Source organism: Hetaerina americana, unplaced genomic scaffold (genome assembly GCF_022747635.1).
Source record: "Hetaerina americana unplaced genomic scaffold, ioHetAmer1.1.p SCAF_4, whole genome shotgun sequence".
Lineage (NCBI taxonomy): Eukaryota > Metazoa > Arthropoda > Insecta > Odonata > Calopterygidae > Hetaerina > Hetaerina americana.
In genome coordinates this window covers 99515614-99537130 of record NW_027286985.1, presented here as the reverse complement: position 1 = coordinate 99537130, position 21517 = coordinate 99515614, and the positions used below count along the sequence as shown (strand labels likewise).

Genomic DNA, 21517 nt, shown 5'->3' with positions numbered 1-21517 from the left:
ATCCCTGGACTGTGGTAATAATATGAAATCCTGTCAAAGTAGATGTTTTTTAAGCTTGTTTATAGCCCATGAGCTGCCTTTTTGGTCTAGGTTAGATGTGAACAAATACATTATCTCAATGACTCATTCGCCCATTCCAAGAAAGTAACAAAATAGAAAAAAATACTCTTTATAATGAGATAATAACATTATTCCTTAATATTTTTTTTATGCGTAGTAAGCTCTTACCAGGGATTTTATTGGTATTGTGAGCCCATTTTCTTATTTGAAAAAATATACTCTTTGTCTTCAGAGTTAACACTTACTCAAAGCAGAATTAATTACTCTTTTACTTTGAACAATCAAAAGTCACAAGTTTATTTATAATAGCCATTATTTAACTCATTCTGTGATATCAAATGTTGATTTAAAAAATAGTGATTAAAAAATAATGCTGGGAAAATCATCAATAAAGACAGTATTATCACATATTTTAGAACCAGCATACGGAGCATTTCTAACAAAATCAATGCATTTACCATATGAACATCATGATTTATTCTCACATACATTTACTCTCACAGCCACTCAGCTTACTGGCAGTTAAAAATGTTAAAATTAATTCTAAAATAAATAAACCCACAGGTATATAAATAAGCTCTAGTTGTTAAGGATAAGTCTTGAGAAAACATATCATTTTTTGGTAAGGATCCAAATGCCAATGGCTTGAATATAATCAATTTTTTATCATCTTGCATCCACAGCCATGGCTCCCAGCATTGACCGAAAAATAGAATCTTCTTTCTGGCTCAAAACCTCAGGTCGGTCAAACTCAAGTATCTGTAAAAGTAAAATTTCTACAAATGACCCAAATTTTAATTTGTAAGTGAGACTGTGCTTTAATAGCATTATTGCTCACGTAGGACCATATCTCTTGATATGAATAAAGGCATGGAATAGAAGCTTGGGATCAAGTTTTATGTGACTCAATGCATATTCATTGTCAATTTTGGTTTATAATGATAATGGCCTATGCCTCTCAAAAGGAGGACCTGCAAAACCCAATTGTAAATTCCCGTCTTTCCCAGGTTTGATCATAATTCCCCAACTTCATAAGAGAAGGTTAGCAGCACAAAGCTTAAATGGCACTTTGAGTTTCAAATTCTCTACAAGTCTAATGGCCATAGAAAATTGGTATGAAAAATAAATCGAATATAGTACATGGAACACTAAAATTAGTGAATGGATGCATCTCTCTATGCATTTAAAATATGTAAATTATTTCATTTAAGATTGAAGGTTGAATCATCTCAAGAGAAGAGATATTAAACAACATCACTCTTTTACCTTTAATGAAGAGGAAATAAAAATTTTAGTTTTTGAATTCTGAAAGGTTTATTAATCAATGAGAAATAAAAAACGTTTGTTTTTTAACATAAATGACACTGTAGTCAAAACCTTTTTAGGAATAGTCAGTTATAGGATTGCAAAACATATCACCAAAGAGACAATGCCAGCAGATTTGGTATTTTGTGGTTAGTTTTTGTAACTATCGAAAACCTATGATTAAGTAATGACCAAGAGGCAGCTGACTCTTCAACAAATACTTCAGGCATGCCATATTTTTGGCTGAGGCAGCTTGTTTATAGGGGTTCCTAATACCCAGGGAAGATAATAGAGGGCATAAGTGTATAATAAAGAGATGAACAACTGAATGGAATAAGTCACCACATCTTGGAGGGTGACTGATTAGATAGGAGTATAATGGAAAGGAAGTTCTAACAAGGAAGACTAAGGAATGAACACTTGGGTAAACAAAAGTGGAATATTAGATTTAAATGCTTACAAGGGTAAGAATAAAAATAACATTGGATTGAAATAATGAAATACTTAAATCTGCTCTTATGAGGATTTTAGGTCAAATAATGAACCCTTTAGATTATTCATGTCAATCAAACAAAGGCAGTGTGTGCCTTTGGCATTAGTCTTCTTATTGATTTTATAAGAATGTATTCATTACTTAAACTATATTAAGCAGAAAAATTAAAAATTGACCAACAATACTATTCTTTCTAATTAAGGAAGATTTAGTGCCAAAGTCAAATTTAGTAAAGTCATTGCTTGTAGATAGAATCAAAGAATTTTAATTTTTTTATTATACAACCAATATTTTACAAAAAGAGTCACCTCTCAAGCTCCAAGATGTTAGCCTGGACTTACCTTGTAACCTTTTTTCCCTGCGCAACTTTCTTTCATAAAATGACAATGAAGTATAGTGCTCTTGTCTTTCCTTCTATTTCCTCTTGCTTTATTCATAAATTTTGCATAAACACATGTAGTGTAATTACATGCAAAACTCATCTTTGCCTAGATCTAAATCGTGATGAATGAAATCATTTTTTCACTATAAAATATGGTAAAAATCACATTACTGCTGATAATCTACCATTTGAGGTGAACATTATTTTCTTCCTGTTGCCTCACCGGTTTAATGATCTCCCCTCTATTGTAGTCTTCAAATTCCATCCCTGGCTAAAATTTTCCACATCTACCTTTCCTGGTTCTTCTGGATTCCTCCCAAAAATCTTCCATATTCACATCAAGCCTAGTACTTCTTCCTTTGTTTTCTTTTCATCCCATTTTACATTTTTCATTCTTTTCGACACCCACATCTCAAAAGTCCCTAATCGACTCTTATAATCTTGCTTCAACGAATTTCCTTTGCATTATACAAACTCATATCCCAATCATGGACTACTTTTCTTCTGTCTCCTACCCTTTGTCCTAACTGTCATGCGGGTCATCTACCAGGAGCAGTGATCATTGCTAGCACCAGTACATTCCTAAAATACTAATAAATATGGTACATACATCTTTCCTTCTTGCTCCTCATATTCATTCTTCAATGTTTCAACCACTCACACATGGCATAATTGAGTGCTATATTCAATTACATCCTGATTTAAAAATATGATCTTTACAAGCTTTGTTTTATTTCAATGGATTTACAAGTTGCATGTTCCCACAATTTTCATTATTGATGTAACCAAATGAAAATGAAATCTGATAGGAGAATATTGCAATACCACACAGACACATATCATTAATTCATATTAACCAAAATTTCAGATATTGGTTATTTGATCTTTATATATTGGTTACATGATAGTAGCCACCATTTTGCATTACATGACTAATGCATGGTGGGTGTTTGATCTCATCCCATGATAAAATCAATTAAGATTCTTAAAGTCAATTATTTAATTTATTTAAAATTGGTAATAATTACAAGTGCTTGATTTTCCCACGAGGTAGGCCCCTAACAGTCAGTGATTGAAAGAGAGATCATGGCCTCTTATCTTCTGGAATGTCGCGAGTATGCGATATGGTTTTCCTTCCTTGGCTCCTCTGAATCTCCAACATGACCAAAGACAATATTTCATGTATGCAACATAGTATTCCTACCCTGGCTCCTAAGTTGGGTATAAAAGCTCTGGTTGCGGTGCAAAAAGCAGTCAGTTGGTTATCTGGCAGTGACCTGTAGGACACGAGGCTTCGGCTGTGTTGCGCTTGTTACGACAGCGTGTCTTATTGCTGACTCAATTCGGACAAGGGCTCTGCCTAGGTTACGAGTTTCGTGACCACGTCCACCCTGCCTTATCCCTTCCTTTCCGATGGATGAGGGCTCTGCCTAGGTTACGAGTTGAAGCATTGCCTCATTTGTTTACTAAGGCAATAAACAAAATAAGCCAGTTTAGGTAAGCCAAAAACATTCTGCAGTAAAAAATAGATGCAGAAAAAACTTGTGAGTTAGATCATACAAAGCATATGGGGCAGGGAAAGGTAAAAAACTACACTAGTGTGAGCCATTAATTGTATAACTATGTAGCGAGCATTAAATAACCCAGGAATAGTCTTGTATGTAATAGAGGGATCAATTTCCACTTTCATGTAAACTTTAAAATCTGTGCACAAAAACGCCACATTCTTTTTTCAAGGAATTTAACTTATCTGATGAAAAAGGAATACATGGGTCTCATACTGCTATCATTTCAATTGCAATTAGTATGACTATCAATTAAAATTACCACAATGGCATCGCTGCCTTTTGTTGGTGAATGCTTTGAGTTAACAACCTTTTGCTTGAAGCATGAAAAATGAGAGAGAAGTGGAGAAAAGGTTTTTTAGCAACACAACCTAGCGCCTGAACACAAGCTTCTTTTAAACAATCTTTCCACAATAGCTTCTAGCATTTGACTTTGCTCTGAGTACTTATTATTGTAATATGTGTTATATTGATGTAATGTGATATAAATATCTCAGAAATAAATTGAAAAAGCTCATAAGAAATGCTAAAATCAAATTTTCTAACTGTGGCTCAACATCCAAAAAACTTAGCCTTTACTCTTACCTCATTTAATTGGCATACGAAGAATTTAAATTGCCGTTACATTTTATCAAAACGTTACTCTCATTGATTTAGCCCTTCATCACCAACATTTTTGACTCATCCCTGCTCTAAGAACATTTTCCCAATCAATGGAAGCGTTCTCTGATCAAACCAATCCCAAAGAATGATACTTCTGAAGAAAAAGATTTCTGCGCTGTTTATTTTCTACCACTTCTTTCAAAAGGTTATGAAAAGTTATGAAACATTGGTATGCATTTTAGTTACTTCTGAGAACATCATTATATTAAATGAAAATTACCAATGGCTTGCATGTTTGATTGCAATTCAACTTCCGTATAATCTGGGTCAGTGAAAATACCATCACACATAGAGGCAGGCTCAGTGTGAGTTAATATTTTAAAGCATTTTAATGACATGCCTCCAAATCATAATGCTAAGATGTATTAAAAATTTATGCAGAGACTTTCTGTACTCAACTTACCTTTCCTGCATCTAAAACAATAATTCGGTCATAAGATAAGACGGTGTCCAGACGGTGGGCAATTGTGAATACAGTGCAGTGTGAAAAAGCTTCACTCAGTGTCAACTGAATCAGACGATCTGTCATTACATCAACACTTGCAGTTGCTTCATCCAAGAGAAGTATCTAAAAATAGACGCAAAATATGTAGATGTTAATTTCCTTGGATATTTTTGGACTTCTCAATTTATAAATGACAGACTTGCATCATGTGGGAAAACAAATATTCATAATGTTTTGTTGTGTACAGTGGGTATACTACAGTTTCATGAAGCCAATTATATTGTAAAAATATCATAACTTGAATCCAATACACATTTATGCCCATGTTATATTTATTTCACAATGGATGACCTATTGAGTTGTTCACATGTAAATTGAATTTTATGGTGTAAGTTTGGGTACATACAAACTGAAGGGGAAATAACCTATGTGGAAAGTTAAATAAAATGAAAGCATGCTAAACAACTTCATGTAATTACATTAACATATTTCAACATGATACGACTGAGATTTCATATCACTTCACTACTTGTCTGCTGTAAATCTGCCTGCAAGCATAGATGCAAACCTTACATCAGATCTCTCACGTTCATTATTCTTGTGAATTGTCTAAATGGCTAGCAGGCTGGCAGTAGCTGATATCTATTGATTAATTCTGCTAAGTCAAAATGGTATCATTGCTGAAATTGGAGACAAAGAATCAGATGATATGGTGGATGATTTTATTGTTAATAGCAGTCTACTGGCTTAGTGCAGGTTTTTTTATGTACCCAAAGACTACACACTGCAGTATTGCTAAGCCCTAACTACATTACCCTAGATATCCCTAAACCCTATATATATGTACTATACATTACTGTAGCTTATTCTTTAGCACTGCATACTTTCCACATTCCTTAATCCTTTCCAAAATGTATTTCATGAGATACAAACTATGGAGGCCTTCCCTCTGCCACCAGGTATGACATTCGGCCTGCAGGATTGAGTCACATAGCGGCTAGGACACATTGCCTTAAGCAGGTTCTATCATCATTCTTGAGATAAATATAGGTGGTTTCCACATACCTTCATCAATAATGTTTTTAACATGAAACCATCGCTGAAATGGCCACCCCACTGAAGTCAGATGGCTTTGCAAATGTTTCATTGAGGATCAAACACTACGGACTACCTTTTTCCTGGTGCCTGTCCAATCTGGCTTGGGTGACCATTTTAGGAGAAACTATCATTGCTTATCACTCCAGCAGAGATCTATGGGTCATAGGAACATGCAAGCCCTTCCACCATATCAAGGTTGTAGACCACAGAAAAGGTCTGATCAATTACTAAACTGAGAGACTCCCGATTTCCAATTCTAAATAATATGAATTATGTAATTAAAATGAAAAGCAGACTTGAACAATTATGGACTATAAATTACTTGCTGACTTTTGATAAAAAAATAATTATTCTACATCTTTTGCATCTGATATCTTTTGCCATTCCATACAATCTAGAGTATACGTAATCCTGCAGTGAAAAAGTAGATACTCATAAAATAAGAACTCAAAAATGTAGTCCATAAACATTAACAAAATTGAATTTGCTCTGAGAATGCGGAAGAATTCTCAGAGAGAAAAAGTAGAAAAGTATTAAAATCAAAGGAGGGAAACTGAAATACTTTTGCTGTCATTACAGCTTAACAAGTTTAGCTTTTCTTCTTAGTAAGTCAGACTGCTTTTAAGAACTTTCTCCCTGGGACTCATGGATAGCTGGCTTAGCTGAATAGGATAGGAGCTACTCCACTCTAACCATCCCAAACAATACTCCTATTCATGCAGCTGGATTACCAAACTCTCTCATTTAATGAAAGACTCATAGAAATAGATGGATGCTATTTGCTAAATTTGCTTGGTCAGATATATATTCCAAAAATCTATGCCTCAATATTTTTAGTAAGACTACACCATTCTACTCTGATGGAAGGAAGCTACATTTTAAAAGCCATTTTGCACTAAACTAGGTATTTCTGAAAGTATATTGTTTATATTTACTACTAATTTTCACCTTGTTTTAAAATTACATTAACTAATAACAAAAATCCTAAATATGTAATTCAAAACACTTAACCACACAAACCTTGTTTCTTCTAAGAAGAGCTCGTGCTAAACAGAGCAGTTGCTTCTCTCCAACTGAAAAGTTGTCCCCATCTGCTTCAACAACCATCATCAGTCCTTTTTCATCCTTCATTACCTGTGGATATAGAATCTCCATTAATAAAATGATAAGATAGATCAGAAGATAGGTCACTAGATAGTAGCAAAGATCTGTTAAAAGCCAAAAGTTATTCGTCACTATGTTTGCTTATGTAACCTGACAAGTTGGTTGTTGAGACAATAGCATCTATTTATTTTATGCTATTATCATTACACATGATCATACGTAAAAATAGATATTGTTATGACTTTACACTGCTTTGAAGGGGGTCCCTACACTCCAAAAGAATATTGTTAATCTAGTGTCTAAAAACTTGACTCAATTTCACTTATATATATAATTTTTGACCCAGAATTTATCAGGGATGTGTCGTAATCTAATTAATGTATTTATGAAGCATGAAGGAAGAATCATTAAGACTTGACGTTTCCACAGGAAATAATTTACTACTGTTGACTAGTTTTGCTACACTGTAGCACCATCTGGACTGGTCCTTTTTGCTACAGTGTAGAGAAACCAGTCGAAAATAATAAATTCTTTCCTGTGGAAAAGCTAAGTCTTTTTGATTCTTCTTGTGTGTTTTACAAATGCATTTACACAAAAAAAGAGCCTCAACTATCTATCAAATGACCATTTACGTGTACCATTACATTTCATTGGCTTGAAAGTATCGATTTCAATGAATATTTCACTACCATTTGTCAAATGGAAAATAAAAATAATCCTGATGCTTAAATCTAATTAAGTCTAATATCCACCCTGAATCATTTTTCTCACAATCTTATGAAAAAGAATTTTCATTATCAATTTGGAGTTAAAGATTAAACTTTCCTCTGGCTTTTGTGAATGACCTCATTATGTTAATAAAAAAACTATACCTAATCAATTTTTAACCACTTCCGGAGATACCATTGAAAATATTCGATGCCGCTGGAATTCAAACCCCAGCCATTTGGGTGGGAAGCCAGATGGATTTTGTGCACAAGTGTTATGTCATAATTATACTCAATTTAACATTCTATTTCCATTATTTAATTTTATTTCAGTAAAAATATTGACCCTGACATCATCTCTTTCAGACCAATTAATTTCATTGCACTGGAATTTCACTGTAAAATATTGATTTTGCATATTACTTTTATTAGATATGATATTACCTTCTCTTTAAGGTGGGATTTCTCAAGAGTATCCCAAAGCTGGTCATCAGAGTGCTCATCAAATGGATCCAAGTTATGGCTGAAATATGAAAGCAATACTTTCATTAATGGGAAACATGGAAGGGATTCAACAATTATATGATCAGTTAGTCTAACACTCCAGACTAAAATGTATTTGCATCAAATTATGAAATTGACTGCCAGTCAGTTTAATAATTACCTACTAATATCTTAAAGTTAAAAACTAGTACAAAACTGGCTCTTGACCGAGACATTCTCCTCAGCCTAGTAAATTGATGAGAGTGACACAAGTGACTGAATTTTAACATGCAAAATGAATATTAATTTGCTTGCTTATAGGTATCTATATTTGCTTGCTTAAAAATTGATATTGTAACTTTGAATCTTTTAATTGTTTTAAGAAGAGGCAAAGTGTCATGGTATTTTTGGTCCTAAACTTATGATAAAATATCATTATATTCATTAAGTCTACTCTAGTCTAGTTTCAAGAGTTCCTTGGCATTCACCCAAGTTCATTAGGGCCCCGACAATGTATTCAGATTCTTTCTTTGAGCAATTTATGATCCATCACTTCAAGATGCCCTTTCAGTTTATGCATTCTCACTTTGATGTGTTTTAATTGTGCCCACCAATCACAAAAGGTCTAATGAATGCCTGGTGTAATTGATTCTAGAATAAATAACACTCACAATTACGGAACAGTTTCTTGAAAATCAGAATGGTAACGAAGTACTTTGACATGCTATACATTGAGAATCAAAATGCACAACAATTAAATAAACTTATGATAAGATTTTGTTTCAATTACCTTGATGCCTATATATGCTTACATTCTATTTTGTCCATTATAAAGAGTCAATTGTGCATTCCGGCTATTTTATATGATGCATAATTCTTCAAAGTACGTCCTGAAATTATGTCTTCCAAAGCTGCATCATTTTAGTATAATATCCATGATCTTCAACTTTTAGCATTGAGGCCCTTTTTATTAAAAAGGCCTCAAATGCTATGGTAACTTTGTACTAACATATTTTTCTAGAGGGCCTCTTGCTATTCAATGCAGACATTTTTATTGCAGTTAATCCATGGTGTAAATGCAAGTATGACCAATTATATGAACTTGATTTAAGAATAATTTTCCTAAGTTGAAAAACTTGAGAAGCAAGGTAATATATGAAAATGTGAATGAATCAATGGCTATTTTCTACAAGCTAAATAATATCACGTGGATTTGCCTATGGCTTAGCAAAGGTACGAGAGGGAGAGAATGATACTAGAGTTAAGGAGACTTTCATATGCTCCCCTTCCACTCCTGCTGATTAGAAGACAGCCCATTAAAGAAAAATTATGATGCACAAATTTACCCAGTCATTGCCCCACATAGGATCTGAGAGTCATAGATCAGGGCAAGTGGGCACACTTTCTTTCCCTGAGGTACCTGTGGTGTCCCAAAATATCTGGTACCCAAAAATCTCATCCAAATCAAACCTGAAGACCGTTTGCAGCAGCAAATCACTTTACCCACTGGTCTATAATATCCCTTCTATTGGCTAGAGGCAAATGTTTCCAAAATAAAATCCTGAATACTAGGGTCTTTGTAACTTAAGTTTATGAGTAAGGTTGATTAACCTTGAAGTGAAGTTGATTAAATTTGAACTTCATTTTTATTTAATTAATGGTTTCTGGCGTAACTTTATGGAACCGATTCATTATAAATAAATGAAAGGACTAACTTTGTAGTTCCACACAAAAACGATTTATTCACACGACCCAGGTTTCGAAGTAAAACTTCATCATCAGGTGAGCTTCATTTTTATTAATCAATTGTTTCAGTCAGCTGTGCCAGAGAGGACAGTGAATGAGGGGTAAGTTGAAGAGGGCCAATACTATTCAAGGCTTATGCATGATGACCATTGAATAGTGTGTCTCATTGAAAATGTACATGGTAACATACTTCCTTCATAACAAATTATGAAGAATAATTTTACTTTATAATGACCAGAATAATTACACCAATACAATGATTCTACTTGCATTGTCAATTGTAAAAACATGCAGTATTAACTTTTTCATGGTTATGTTCTAGTCAAAAAATAAATATATCAATAAAAAAGATTATGCTTGAGCAACAACTTTAAGGCAACGGCTCTTCTTAAAAATAACTATTAATAGAATTGCCAGTGGTGATTTAACAGAATAAAAAGGGCTGGATCAATTTTGTATTGCTTTAGTGGCTATTAAATTAGATGTCATAGCCTGAATTAAGCATTATTTTAAGGGAAAACTTCAAGTACCGGAGAGTTCCTGCAAACAAGACAGGATCCTGAGGGATAACAGCAATTGCTGATCGCAGTTCAATAAGTCCAATTTGAGAGATGTCAATGCCGTCCACTGTCACTCGCCCAGAATCAAGCTCCACCAACCTCATCATAGCTGCTATGAGTGATGTTTTACCTATAAGTTGGACATTGAACATTGGCATTAGACATAACTATAGGAGTATATTTTCTTAATTAGATTGAATAGCAAACAATTGGTGACTTTTCAAAACTTCTGTTGCCTTATGAATATTGTGAGGGATCCAAATCTAAAATCAGATTATTGCTGAAGGATGATGAAGTGAATAAAGGCTGCCAAAAGTTATGTGGCTGAACATCCCCATTGAATCACTGAAGCGGTTCGTCAAGTGTTGAAACGGTATTGAGTTATAGCAAAAGACATTAATCTAAATACTCATTTATGAAATAGAGGGAATTTGAAGTTGGTTGGGGACATAAGAACAAACTATTATAAATTTAAGAGAACCTTAGGTCTGATGTATTTGGCTTATAAACTATTTGCATGTACTATGCAAGGAAGCCATACCAAAGATTGTGAACAAAATGAAAAGTATGCAGAAAGTAGTTGAAATGATGAGTGAAGCAGTCTTACCTGCTCCTGTCCTCCCAACAATGCCAATCTTTTCTGCTGGGTGAACCTCCATGGAAATGTCTTTGAGAACAAGAGGTTTACCTGGTCCATATCGAAGGCAAACATTTTCCATTTTGATTGAGCCCTGCTCTGGCCAAACTTGAGGTACATTTAGAAATCCGCCTTCAGCTTCTGTGGGACCCTGAAAGATTTCATAAAATTATTTTTGCTTCAAGCACTAATTATTAATGAGTAAGTTCAATGCACTGTATGATTTAGTGCCAGTATTTATATGCAACTATTGCACAATATTTTTTATAGCAAAATAACTGGGAATAGTACCCTTTGATACCTGCACTGGTGAAACTGAAATGATAATCCAAACAAAAATTGCACCTTCTTATTTAAGTATGTGCAGTTAAACTCCAAAACATTCAAGCTTACCTCCATGTACTCCATGATCCTTTCCACAGAAGTAAATCTTGCTTGCATTTCTGATTTTAATCTCATGAAAGTTGATATGAATGCCCCACACTGTAAAGATACACGATAATTAATCACCAATTAATTCAACCTCTTTCCAACTATTTGTCCCAACTTCCCCACAGTGAATCAGCAATGGGTTCATCTGCATCCACAGTATCATTCTGCTCATTCCATCAAAAGAAACAAGAAAGGAAAACAAACATTTTTTCTTTTACAGGTTGTTTGCATGATACTCCTTTTAAAATGTTGAAGATGAATGCTTTACCTGGACTGGAATGCCAATTTTAGGGAAGACGGGAAATTTTCCTTTGCTGTTGTATTGATATTTTTTTTACATTCTCAATGAATATAATTTTGCTAAGTGTACTCAATGATAGGCACAGATCAAAGTTTAAATCCATTTCTGTTGCTTCTTATCGTTGTAATGAAACAATATTAAGTTGGTGCACCTGTACTACATGTTTTGTGGGGCCCCTCTGTAGATTAAGTACTCCCTGAATGTTGTATATGCAATAGTCTTTGTTAAGGTAGAATTATATGAATAAATACATTTATTCAAGTGCATTTCTAGTTCTTATTAGGGCATTAGCACCTTTTATAAAAGGAAACTATATAGCATTGTCTTATTGAGCTGTTACAGAGTGGAAATAGGCCAGTCAAATTGACACACATACCCTGTAGGGTACAAAACAAAGCCATTGTTTGAATACTCACATATTGAAAAATGACTGAGTACATTGAGTTTCTTGCTAGCATAGATGAATAAGTTTGAATATTTCCAAGTTCCCATCATGCAAGATGAAGAGGAGAAGAAAATCAACAATGCACTCCTAAATATAAAAGGGAAAAAGGCCTGGTTACTGCTTTTTTTACTAACAGATGCAGAAAATGAATTCTATTGGTAGTAAAAAATCTTCTGAGGCCTATATTGAAAAAAAAAACATTGACACTTATGAGTGCTTTCTGCTTGATCAGTGTGCATAAGAGTTAGAAGGATATACAAGGGATTTTAGAAGTCTCAGGAATAGAAGAGTATTTATGAAACAATGTGTAAATGTGAAAGGGGTGAAAAAAGTATGCAAGGACAGGGTAATGTGAAAGAAAGAATTAAGAAAGAGTCAGAACCCTAAATCATCACCCAAGCTTGAACCCAAAGCTAAATATTCTTTTTTTGAAAATTGAAATACATAAAAGCTGTAAATTTTATTAAAAACTTACAACAAAAATGCATGACAATGCATTTCCAGCTTCAGCAGGTGTGACAGATCCACGGGTGAGAACAGCTATTAATGCTGTCACTACAACAGCAACCATCGACAAAGTTTCCATCCGAAATGTAAACCAGCACGTAGCCAAGCGAAACAAAATTTCACCAGAGAGATGCCTGTTGACATGTGCTTCAAATCTATGTAAAAATAATAAGTGTAAATAGTTCATAAGGCTCTTACATGAAGTACAAACAAGATGAGAATGGCAACATGTGATGAGAATAGTTATACAAGGGGTGTACATTTATTTGTAACATAACACCTCCTCATATGTTTTCCTTTCTGTCGACTTAACCTTCTCCACACCCGCATTTCAAAAGTCTCCAATCTATGCCTATCATCGAAGCAGGAACATAGGAGAAGATTGGAGGCTTTTGAAATGTGGGTGTGGAGAAGGATGAGGAAGGTGAAATGGACAGAAAGGAAAATGTGGGGAATGCACTTGTAAGCATGAAAGGGCAACAACAGGAGAAATGTTTTCATATGTTTGACCACCTCCCACACCCAGAGCCACTTCTTATCTTTATGGCTTAAGCCCTTTCTCACCAAGAAAGGGTTAATCCTTCCTGCCCCAAGTCAGTTCCTCCCATGCTCACTACGGCTTGCATTCAACCATTGAGTTATTAGCAGTCTTTTAAACCATTTGCTACTTTCAATAATAAAACACTAAGTGGATGAAAATCGATGGACATGCCATTTCGTGTCAAATAAATTAGACAATTACTAGAAAAATTGATACCTCAAGCAATTTCTATAAATGCTACTAATTTCATAAATAAATTCATAGAATTTACAATGAGATCTAGAATTTGAACTCTTATGAATTGGTCTTCACCAACAGTCTTTCCATCATAAGACTCATGTTTGAATATTCTCAATTATCTTGTACAACTCATCTACCTACAAATTATGCTAACATTGTGATATAATGAAAGAGTTATGGAAACTACCAAACTGAATTAGGGTTTGATTATTTTGAAGACATCAATGTTGCTTAGTTGGGGAGGCTTCATTTTTCTCCCGTGACTTTCTGACTCATAATTTGTATGGGTGACAACAGTCTCACCTATGGTTGTGAAGGTAAAATTGATTTTCCTTGTATTCTGGCCACATTATATAACATTTGATTGCCTTGAGCACATCAATCAGATTCCCCTGATAGAAGTTATCTGAAAATCATTACAATTTCTAATGCTTCTCTAATGACTGAAGGTAAACAAAGAGTTTCCCTCAACAACACCTTCATCTTGTCAAATACAGTGAGACATTCTGGTTCAGGCCAAGCATGTCCAATGATTGCTGAGAGGCAGAACTGTTTTCCTTGAATGGATCTCTGAACAGTCAATTAGAAACCTCATAGAAATGTTATCCCCCAAACAGCCTTTACAGTGGAATTTCTCAGAAGAAGAATGAAGCTTTCACAGTAATAAATACCATCTGTGCTCCCTCAGATCATTCTATCCTTTCTGTTTCTACCAAGTAAGATGATCTCAAGCCCAGCTTCCATGATGAATTGAGCTAAGAGGTTCAACAGGATTTCACAGTTAATGAAATATGTATTGATAAGCAAAGATAAGGTGCTAAGATGAAGTAAGTCAGGGTCACTTTACAGATATTTCATAGGAGCATTAAAACATTATGCTCAGTAAAACAAAGACTGGTAGATTTGTCTTGGGAATCGACTACATTGTTAGCCTTTAAGTGATGATGGTTTTGCTACTGTTCCAGATAACTACTATTACATATCATAATATATTTGAATACTGTAATAGATCCATTTAAAATTAAAAACACTGTACACAGTTGATTAGCCATTCAACATTCAAAATCATTGAAATCTGTACCATTAATCTTGAATGAATTGAATTATTATTTTAACAAGAGCTATGAGTAGAGTATAATTTTAAATTTCTCACAATTATCAATCTTTGCAGAGTGAAGTAATCTGTTTAATAATTTGCAATTAATATGTTCAAGAAAGTCCTGGGCCTTGGACAGCCAACAGATAAGAAGTCTCCAACTTCAAACAATGTGCATACTATGATAATGAATGCTTGACTCTTCACACCATACCAGCTGTAAATGTATTGACTGTAAAAAGTCATAATGCCAATGGCGTAGAGAAGTCTGTCATGCTCTATAGATGCTGCGCCACAATTAATACTAATTGCATCCGTACATCAAGTCTGCTGCTGCAGAGATTTTGAAGCTATTTACTATTTTCCATGGATATGAGTGTTTCGTAATTGGATGAAGAATCAGACTTTTGTATGGGCTATTGAAATAATAACTTCAATGTGCATGGAGATATACAGCCAAAGTTACACTATATACTTTCATTTGCCCCCTTATTATTCTCGGAAGATAACAAGATGCTATGGTTATACCCTTCTGTTTCCTGTTCTGACCATGCATGCTTATATATTGGAACAATTTTTGGACCGTCACTCTTTAGTTTCCCTTCAGCCTGCCACTCAGACATGACCTGAGAATGCCCCTCTGAATAAAGGTAAAATCATAATTAAATTCAGACTCTCAGTGCAGGAGATGCAGGGAATTATCGAAACATCTCGTCATGAAGCACTGAGGAAGCATTTGACAGAGGTTTAACAATGAAAAGTTGAATCATCAGCAAAAGGATAGTTAGTAGGGCAAATGATCACCTAGGGGATGATCAGTTTGGGTTTAGGAAGGGGAGAGGCACGCGTGTTGCCATGGAAGTAATAAGATCACAAATCAAGAGGAATGTATGTAGAATATAATCTGGACATATTTGCCTGTTTTGTAGATTTTATGAAAAGGTATTGGATAGAGTGAATTGGGGAAAACTAATGAGTATATTGCAGAAAATAGGAATAGATTGGAGGGAAAGGAGGCTAATCCGCAACCTGTACATGTCTCAGACTGCTCAGGTGCGGGTGGGAAACGGGGAGTCAGGATGGGCAGTGTTAGGAAGGGGTGTAAGGCAGGGTTGCCCATTATCACCGTTGCTGTTCAACCTGTATGCAGAGGAAATGATCAAAGAGGCATGGGAAGAACTCGAGGTAGGAATGAAAGTGGGCGGGGAAGTCGTAAAATCAGTTAGGTTTGCTGATGACCAAGCTCTAGTTTGTCAGTCAGACAAGGGGTTGCAAGCATTGCTGAGTGAATCCAATACTCAGTACGATAGATATAGGATGAGAATCAATATTAATAAAACAAAGGTTATGCAATTTTCCAGAAAGAAAAAGGCCAAGTTAAATATTAAAATAGGAGGGAAAAACTAGAGCAGGTAGAACAGCCTACGTATCTCGGAAGTGTTTTGGAACAACATGGTCAAAGTAATAGGGACTTAAGGAGAAGAATTGCACTAGGCAAAGAGGCTTTCACAAGGAGGGAGTTGATGACAGAGATGTTGAGTCAGGATGTTAAGAAAAGACTCGTCAAAACTTTGGTAGGGAGCATAGTTATGTACGATGTGAAACATGGTCACGGAAGTAAAGAGGATAGAAGTAGTTTGGAGGCATAATGAATAACTGATTATAGCACTTTTCCACTTGATAAAATTTATTTTACCACCAGATTTCGATGTATTACATCATCATCAGGTGAAATCATCATGGCCTGATGATGATGTAATACAGCAAAACCCGATCGTGAAATAATTTTATCAAGTGGAAAACTGCTACGATCAGTTATTCATTACATTCGACTTCCACCACATCATGCCTGAAGCTCCTCAATTTGTTAGATTTGAGGCTTTTGAAATGTGGGTGTGGAGAAGAATGGAGGTGAAATAGACCGAGAAGAAAACAAATGAGGACTTACTTGGAATGGTGGGCGAAGTTAAAGGTTTGTTGGGAGAAATCCTAAGGAGACAGGAAAAATGGATGAAGGGCGTATTGATCGGTAGTGGGATGTTGAAGACTGTAATAAAGGGGAGGATGTTAGGCAAACGAGGAAAGGGAAGGAACACAATAGGGATGTTGGATGGGATGAAGAAAGTACTCAGAGATGAAGAGGGACCTGATTTAAAGTAGGATACTGGATTTTGTGTTTTTTTAAGAGTCACAAAATATTTATTTAGTAGCAGTGTCAATTGAAAAACCTACCTTCACCGGTAGATTACCTAATAATAATAATAATAATCAAACCAACATTTGAGTTGATAACTAGGATTTTGCTCCACTTCTGTCAGAAACCTTCACCTCTGTTTTTAGATTTTAGTGTCAACTCAGTAAGGTTTACTCCTCCCCATGCTAACAATTTACCTCTTTAGATTCCCTTCCATGTAATTTGCAAATCCCAACTTATGTACTGATTTTTTCTTGATGCATTAAACTCCTGAAGCAAGTCCTTTGATATGATTTAATACTTTCTTGATATAGACATTGATATAATGGTTTAGATAACACACTCTTGTCACACTTCTTTTTATATTTTCTTGTTTCTTCACAGCTGAGCCCGGATTCATTTAACTCTTTATACAGGTTAAGTGCAAGTGTACACAGTTGTGTCCATCCAAAACCTACGTTAACCAGTAGATTACTTAATAGTAATTCCTCCTTCAATTTAAGAATGCACATGAAATTCACTGTAGGAACCATGTGCTTACAAATGTTAAGAATTCATTCTGCCCAATACCCGCTACATCATTGAGAGAATGTTGGGAATGTGGAAAACCTATATGTTGCCTTGGGCACACTTTGAACCAAAATTATAAACAAAAATTTGTTTATAATTTTGGTTCAAAATATCAATGATATTATTCAAATGAATGGTTTAATAAGTAAACAGAAGAGATCCTTATGGAGGGTGTTATAGTTTCTTTTAGTGAGATATAGAGAAAAATTTTCAAATCATTTTTTAAAAAACTACCAATACACAAAATTGTAAAGCCAGAATGTGATGTGAAATTTTCCATTAAATAATACTTCCTTCATAGATAACAGATCCTGATATTGAATTAAAATATCGTCACTTTCTCATAAAATTATCACTAGTAAGCATGTAAGGAGTCTAGTGATGATGACCTAGGGCTATTCAGAGGAGTTTGCTAAGTATATTGCATTAGGCAAGATTGAAATATCAAAGCAGCGGTGTATATTGCTCTGTAACAGATAATGTTATTTCTAAAACCTATGATAAATTCCTAAAGAATTCAAAAACATCCATGGCATTTCCTTAATTCAGCATAATATTTCATATCTCTACCACTAAAAAAAAAAAAATCAAAGTGAATTATTACAATATTTATGTATTTAATTACATACTACCTATCAATATTGAGAAGATCTCCGAATGCCAACATTGAACATTTCAAGCAATCTTCTCAAAATGGGCATCAATACAAACCAAAACCTTAAAATATGCTTGAAAATAAAATAGTAATTGAATTATTCAGCTCCAGGTTTTAGGTGCCCATCATACCTTTCTTGGAAGACAACCTGCTGCTCATAAATGCGTATCAATGACAGTCCTGATACAGTGGAAGACAGGAAATTAACCACAGGTGACTGCAGAGCACAGGAAATTCTTTTAACCTGAGTTACTGCTTTGTTCATCCATATGTCCATCAGCAGAAAAACAACTGTGGATCCGTAAATGTGCTGTTATGAATAATGGTCCTTTAGTCTACTTAGAATATTTTCATATCTATAGTTTCTGAAAATATACCAGTAAACTAAACATTTTTTATTACATTAAATTTATAATCTTTGATCGATTTATCAAATTAAATAAAGAATAGATCTTTTAAAAATTATTCATTAATAATTTTCGTGGCAATTGAATTCATATAAATAGATTAAATAAAAAGAACTCTAAAAGCTGTAATATGCAAAATCAATTATACTAAATGAGTTGCATCTAGGTCCTTAAGTTTTACAGGAGACTTTTACCCCACTCCAGTGATCGTTTACATAAGATAAACATACTGGAAATATGTGAAATCACTGTGGCGAGTTGTCGAGAGTTATCCCTTTCCAGGAATAAATGCATGTATGCAATCACAATGCATGTCCCACACTATTTTGGACACAATCATCCTGTCATTATTTATCTGAGAATAAACTGCAGACAAGGGTCAATCATACTTATTCAAGGTACATAAAATTAACCTTTGGGAAGGTTTAAAAGGAAATTGAGTTTGCACTTTACTTATTTATAATATTTTCTACACACTAAAACAGGTTCTGTCATTAAACCAGTTCACATAAGGATCACTCATATATGGTTTTGCTAAACTTTCCTCTCTAAAATTGATAAGATGTATAGTATTTTTAATTTTTCTGAAGAAAATAAAATTATAGTTATTTTTTACCCTTACATGGAAAAAAAGAGATATCCTTATTCCCTCCAAGTGATTATTTAAGATGCCATTACCAACTTCCAGGAGTGCATTCACACTCAATCATACAAATTAACCAACACAAGCAATCACAGACATGCACCCGATCAACGTACAACAAGTAGGAAAGAAATAATCTGCCAAAGCCATTGCTCCAGATACATGATGTCAACTGGATTTACCAATCCCTGTCACTTCAACTTTGGTTGTAGTGAAGAATCAGAAGAAGAAAGCCAGAGGGCTAATAAATTACCACAGAAATATAAACACAACTTGATTTAAAAGAAAAAAAATTCTAACTGAGCAAAAATTATGCAGTGTCTGAATTTCCTACTGATAAAATATGAAATTTATGCACAAATATAACTAACCTATATTTATGAGTTATATATGCATGTAAATATGATAAAAATGCATATGTTTCTCTATTCTATGACTGTTCTCAGAAATCCTATTTTTACATCATGTCCTATTTTGATATTTTGCAACAATCCTCAGACAAATAGATAGTATTATTATTATTAGTCCATCATATGGTGAGGAAGGCTGCTTTGCAGTCAAAATGTACATATTCATTCTACTATATTTGTATCTAGACTCTTACCAATTAACTATTAACAAGTTGTTTCATCATGGGTACCTGTCTGTTATTGTATGTCTCAATGAGTGTGTAAGATTGAGCATCATTAATTTAAGTTCTGACACTTCTATTATTATGACTAGCCTTCCACTCATTGAGGAAGTTTTTGGGTGGAAACAGAGAATGTATCACCACAATACTTATTGAACATAATTAATAATTACAATGCAACAATTTCAAAGTGTAAAAGTTGTTTGCCGTGGCCAGGATTCAGTCAAGGTGAATGATTTTTACATTCTAAAATTGTCGCATTGTAATTCATATGTTAGCAGATGATTCCGTCAAAAGTCACTGTCATTGCATCTCCTGTAGTTTCTTGGAATAATTAAAAATAGTAATTAAATACACACTATAACAAAAGAGGAAAAACTTACCACCTATGAAGACTAATGCAACGGTGAACAGTGGGAAGATAACGCAAACAAATACGATTTGTGATAATACCAAGACTAATCCCTGCCAAACTACATCTACAAAATATGGGTAGCGGACATCAACTGAAAAAAAGAGGAAATAGTATACCATTAATTATTAGAAAGCATTGTAATGCAATTAATTTACCTTTAAACAAATCAATTACCTCTTGATGAGGAATGCCAACAGTTAAGAGCACTCTTACAACAAATTACACTTGGGATAATATATGCATGAGAGTTACAGGCATTAATCAAGATTTGTAGATACACAGAATCACCATAATTGCTTCGTGAAATATGTAAGGAAAAAATATATCAGGAACCATTTCTAATCATATTAATTTATCTCTTTATATAGTGGAAATAATTCATTCTTTACCATTACATATTAAGATATTAATGATGACCTGGTTTGCAATTACAGGCAATTTAGCAAGCACATTTTTGGAAATATGTGCTTGCAACATTTTACTTTTAGCCAATTTAACCAGTTTTATTTTACACCAACAAATAATTATTTTCATTCTCGTCCAGTAATAACTGTTACTTCAGTGATTATTTATTCTATACTTGGTTTAAATTTTTGAGCAACATTTCCATTGCACATAGACTGTGCAAATTTTTTTAATCAAAGTTGTTCCTAATTGGTTTATCTCAAATAAAATTTGAGGAACCGTCAGAACATTTCGAAGCAAATAAATAAATAGTTCTTCAGATAATTTGCTGATGTAGAAAGACCTCTATGAAATTCTACTATTGCAAGTGATAATTCATTACTTGGTTTCTATATGACTTCAGAATTCAAGATAACATTTCCAATGACATGTCTCCTGCAGAGAAGGAAAAGAATATCAACATTCATACCTTCATCCATATCTTTTGAGAACAGACTTAGCAACACTCCACTCTCTACTTGATCCAAAAACATGACTGGTTTGCTTAAAACAGCATTTAAAAGTTTGTCATGAAGTGCCTTGGATCCTCGCATGAGAAGGGATGCTGTTGACAATGCTTTCAGGAAGCAACACAACAAGAGAGCAACAAGTGATAGGCCGTACACAGTCTGGTAGAGCCACAGCTCAGGGTTATCCCCAACAAGACCTGAGTGGCCTTCAGCCATGGTTTCCGTAAGAGGGCTGCTCCAGTCTCTTAATTCAGGGAGTGAAGCATTATTTTTGTATT

General features: G+C 34.3%; 1 protein-coding gene across 1 annotated transcript; it reads right to left on the bottom strand.

Moving 5' to 3' along the window:
• Positions 1–562: 562 nt before the first annotated feature.
• LOC139692335 (ATP-binding cassette sub-family C member 5-like) lies at positions 563–21502 on the bottom strand. The gene is made up of 11 exons (XM_071590456.1): positions 21200–21502; positions 20294–20416; positions 18361–18520; positions 12902–13088; positions 11642–11731; positions 11219–11399; positions 10582–10741; positions 8267–8345; positions 7032–7145; positions 4872–5036; positions 563–819 (listed from the first exon to the last, which is right to left on the bottom strand). Exons 1-11 carry the CDS (start codon positions 21453–21455, stop codon positions 727–729), a joined length of 1608 nt encoding a protein of 535 aa, XP_071446557.1. The 5' UTR covers positions 21456–21502; the 3' UTR covers positions 563–726.
• Positions 21503–21517: the final 15 nt, after the last annotated feature.

What these genes read in the sequence shown, in the direction of transcription:
- LOC139692335 (XM_071590456.1), bottom strand. Translation starts at nt 21,455, where the DNA reads ATGGCTGAAGGCCACTCAGGTCTTGTTGGGGATAACCCTGAGCTGTGG. An exon ending in TGCATTAGTCTTCATAGGTG is followed by an intron (nt 18,521 to 20,293) that starts GTAAGTTTTTCC and finishes ACGGATCCACAG; the next exon opens with TTGTTTTTCTGCTGATGGAC. An exon ending in TGTTGGGAGGACAGGAGCAG is followed by an intron (nt 10,742 to 11,218) that starts GTAAGACTGCTT and finishes TCCAACTTATAG; the next exon opens with GTAAAACATCACTCATAGCA.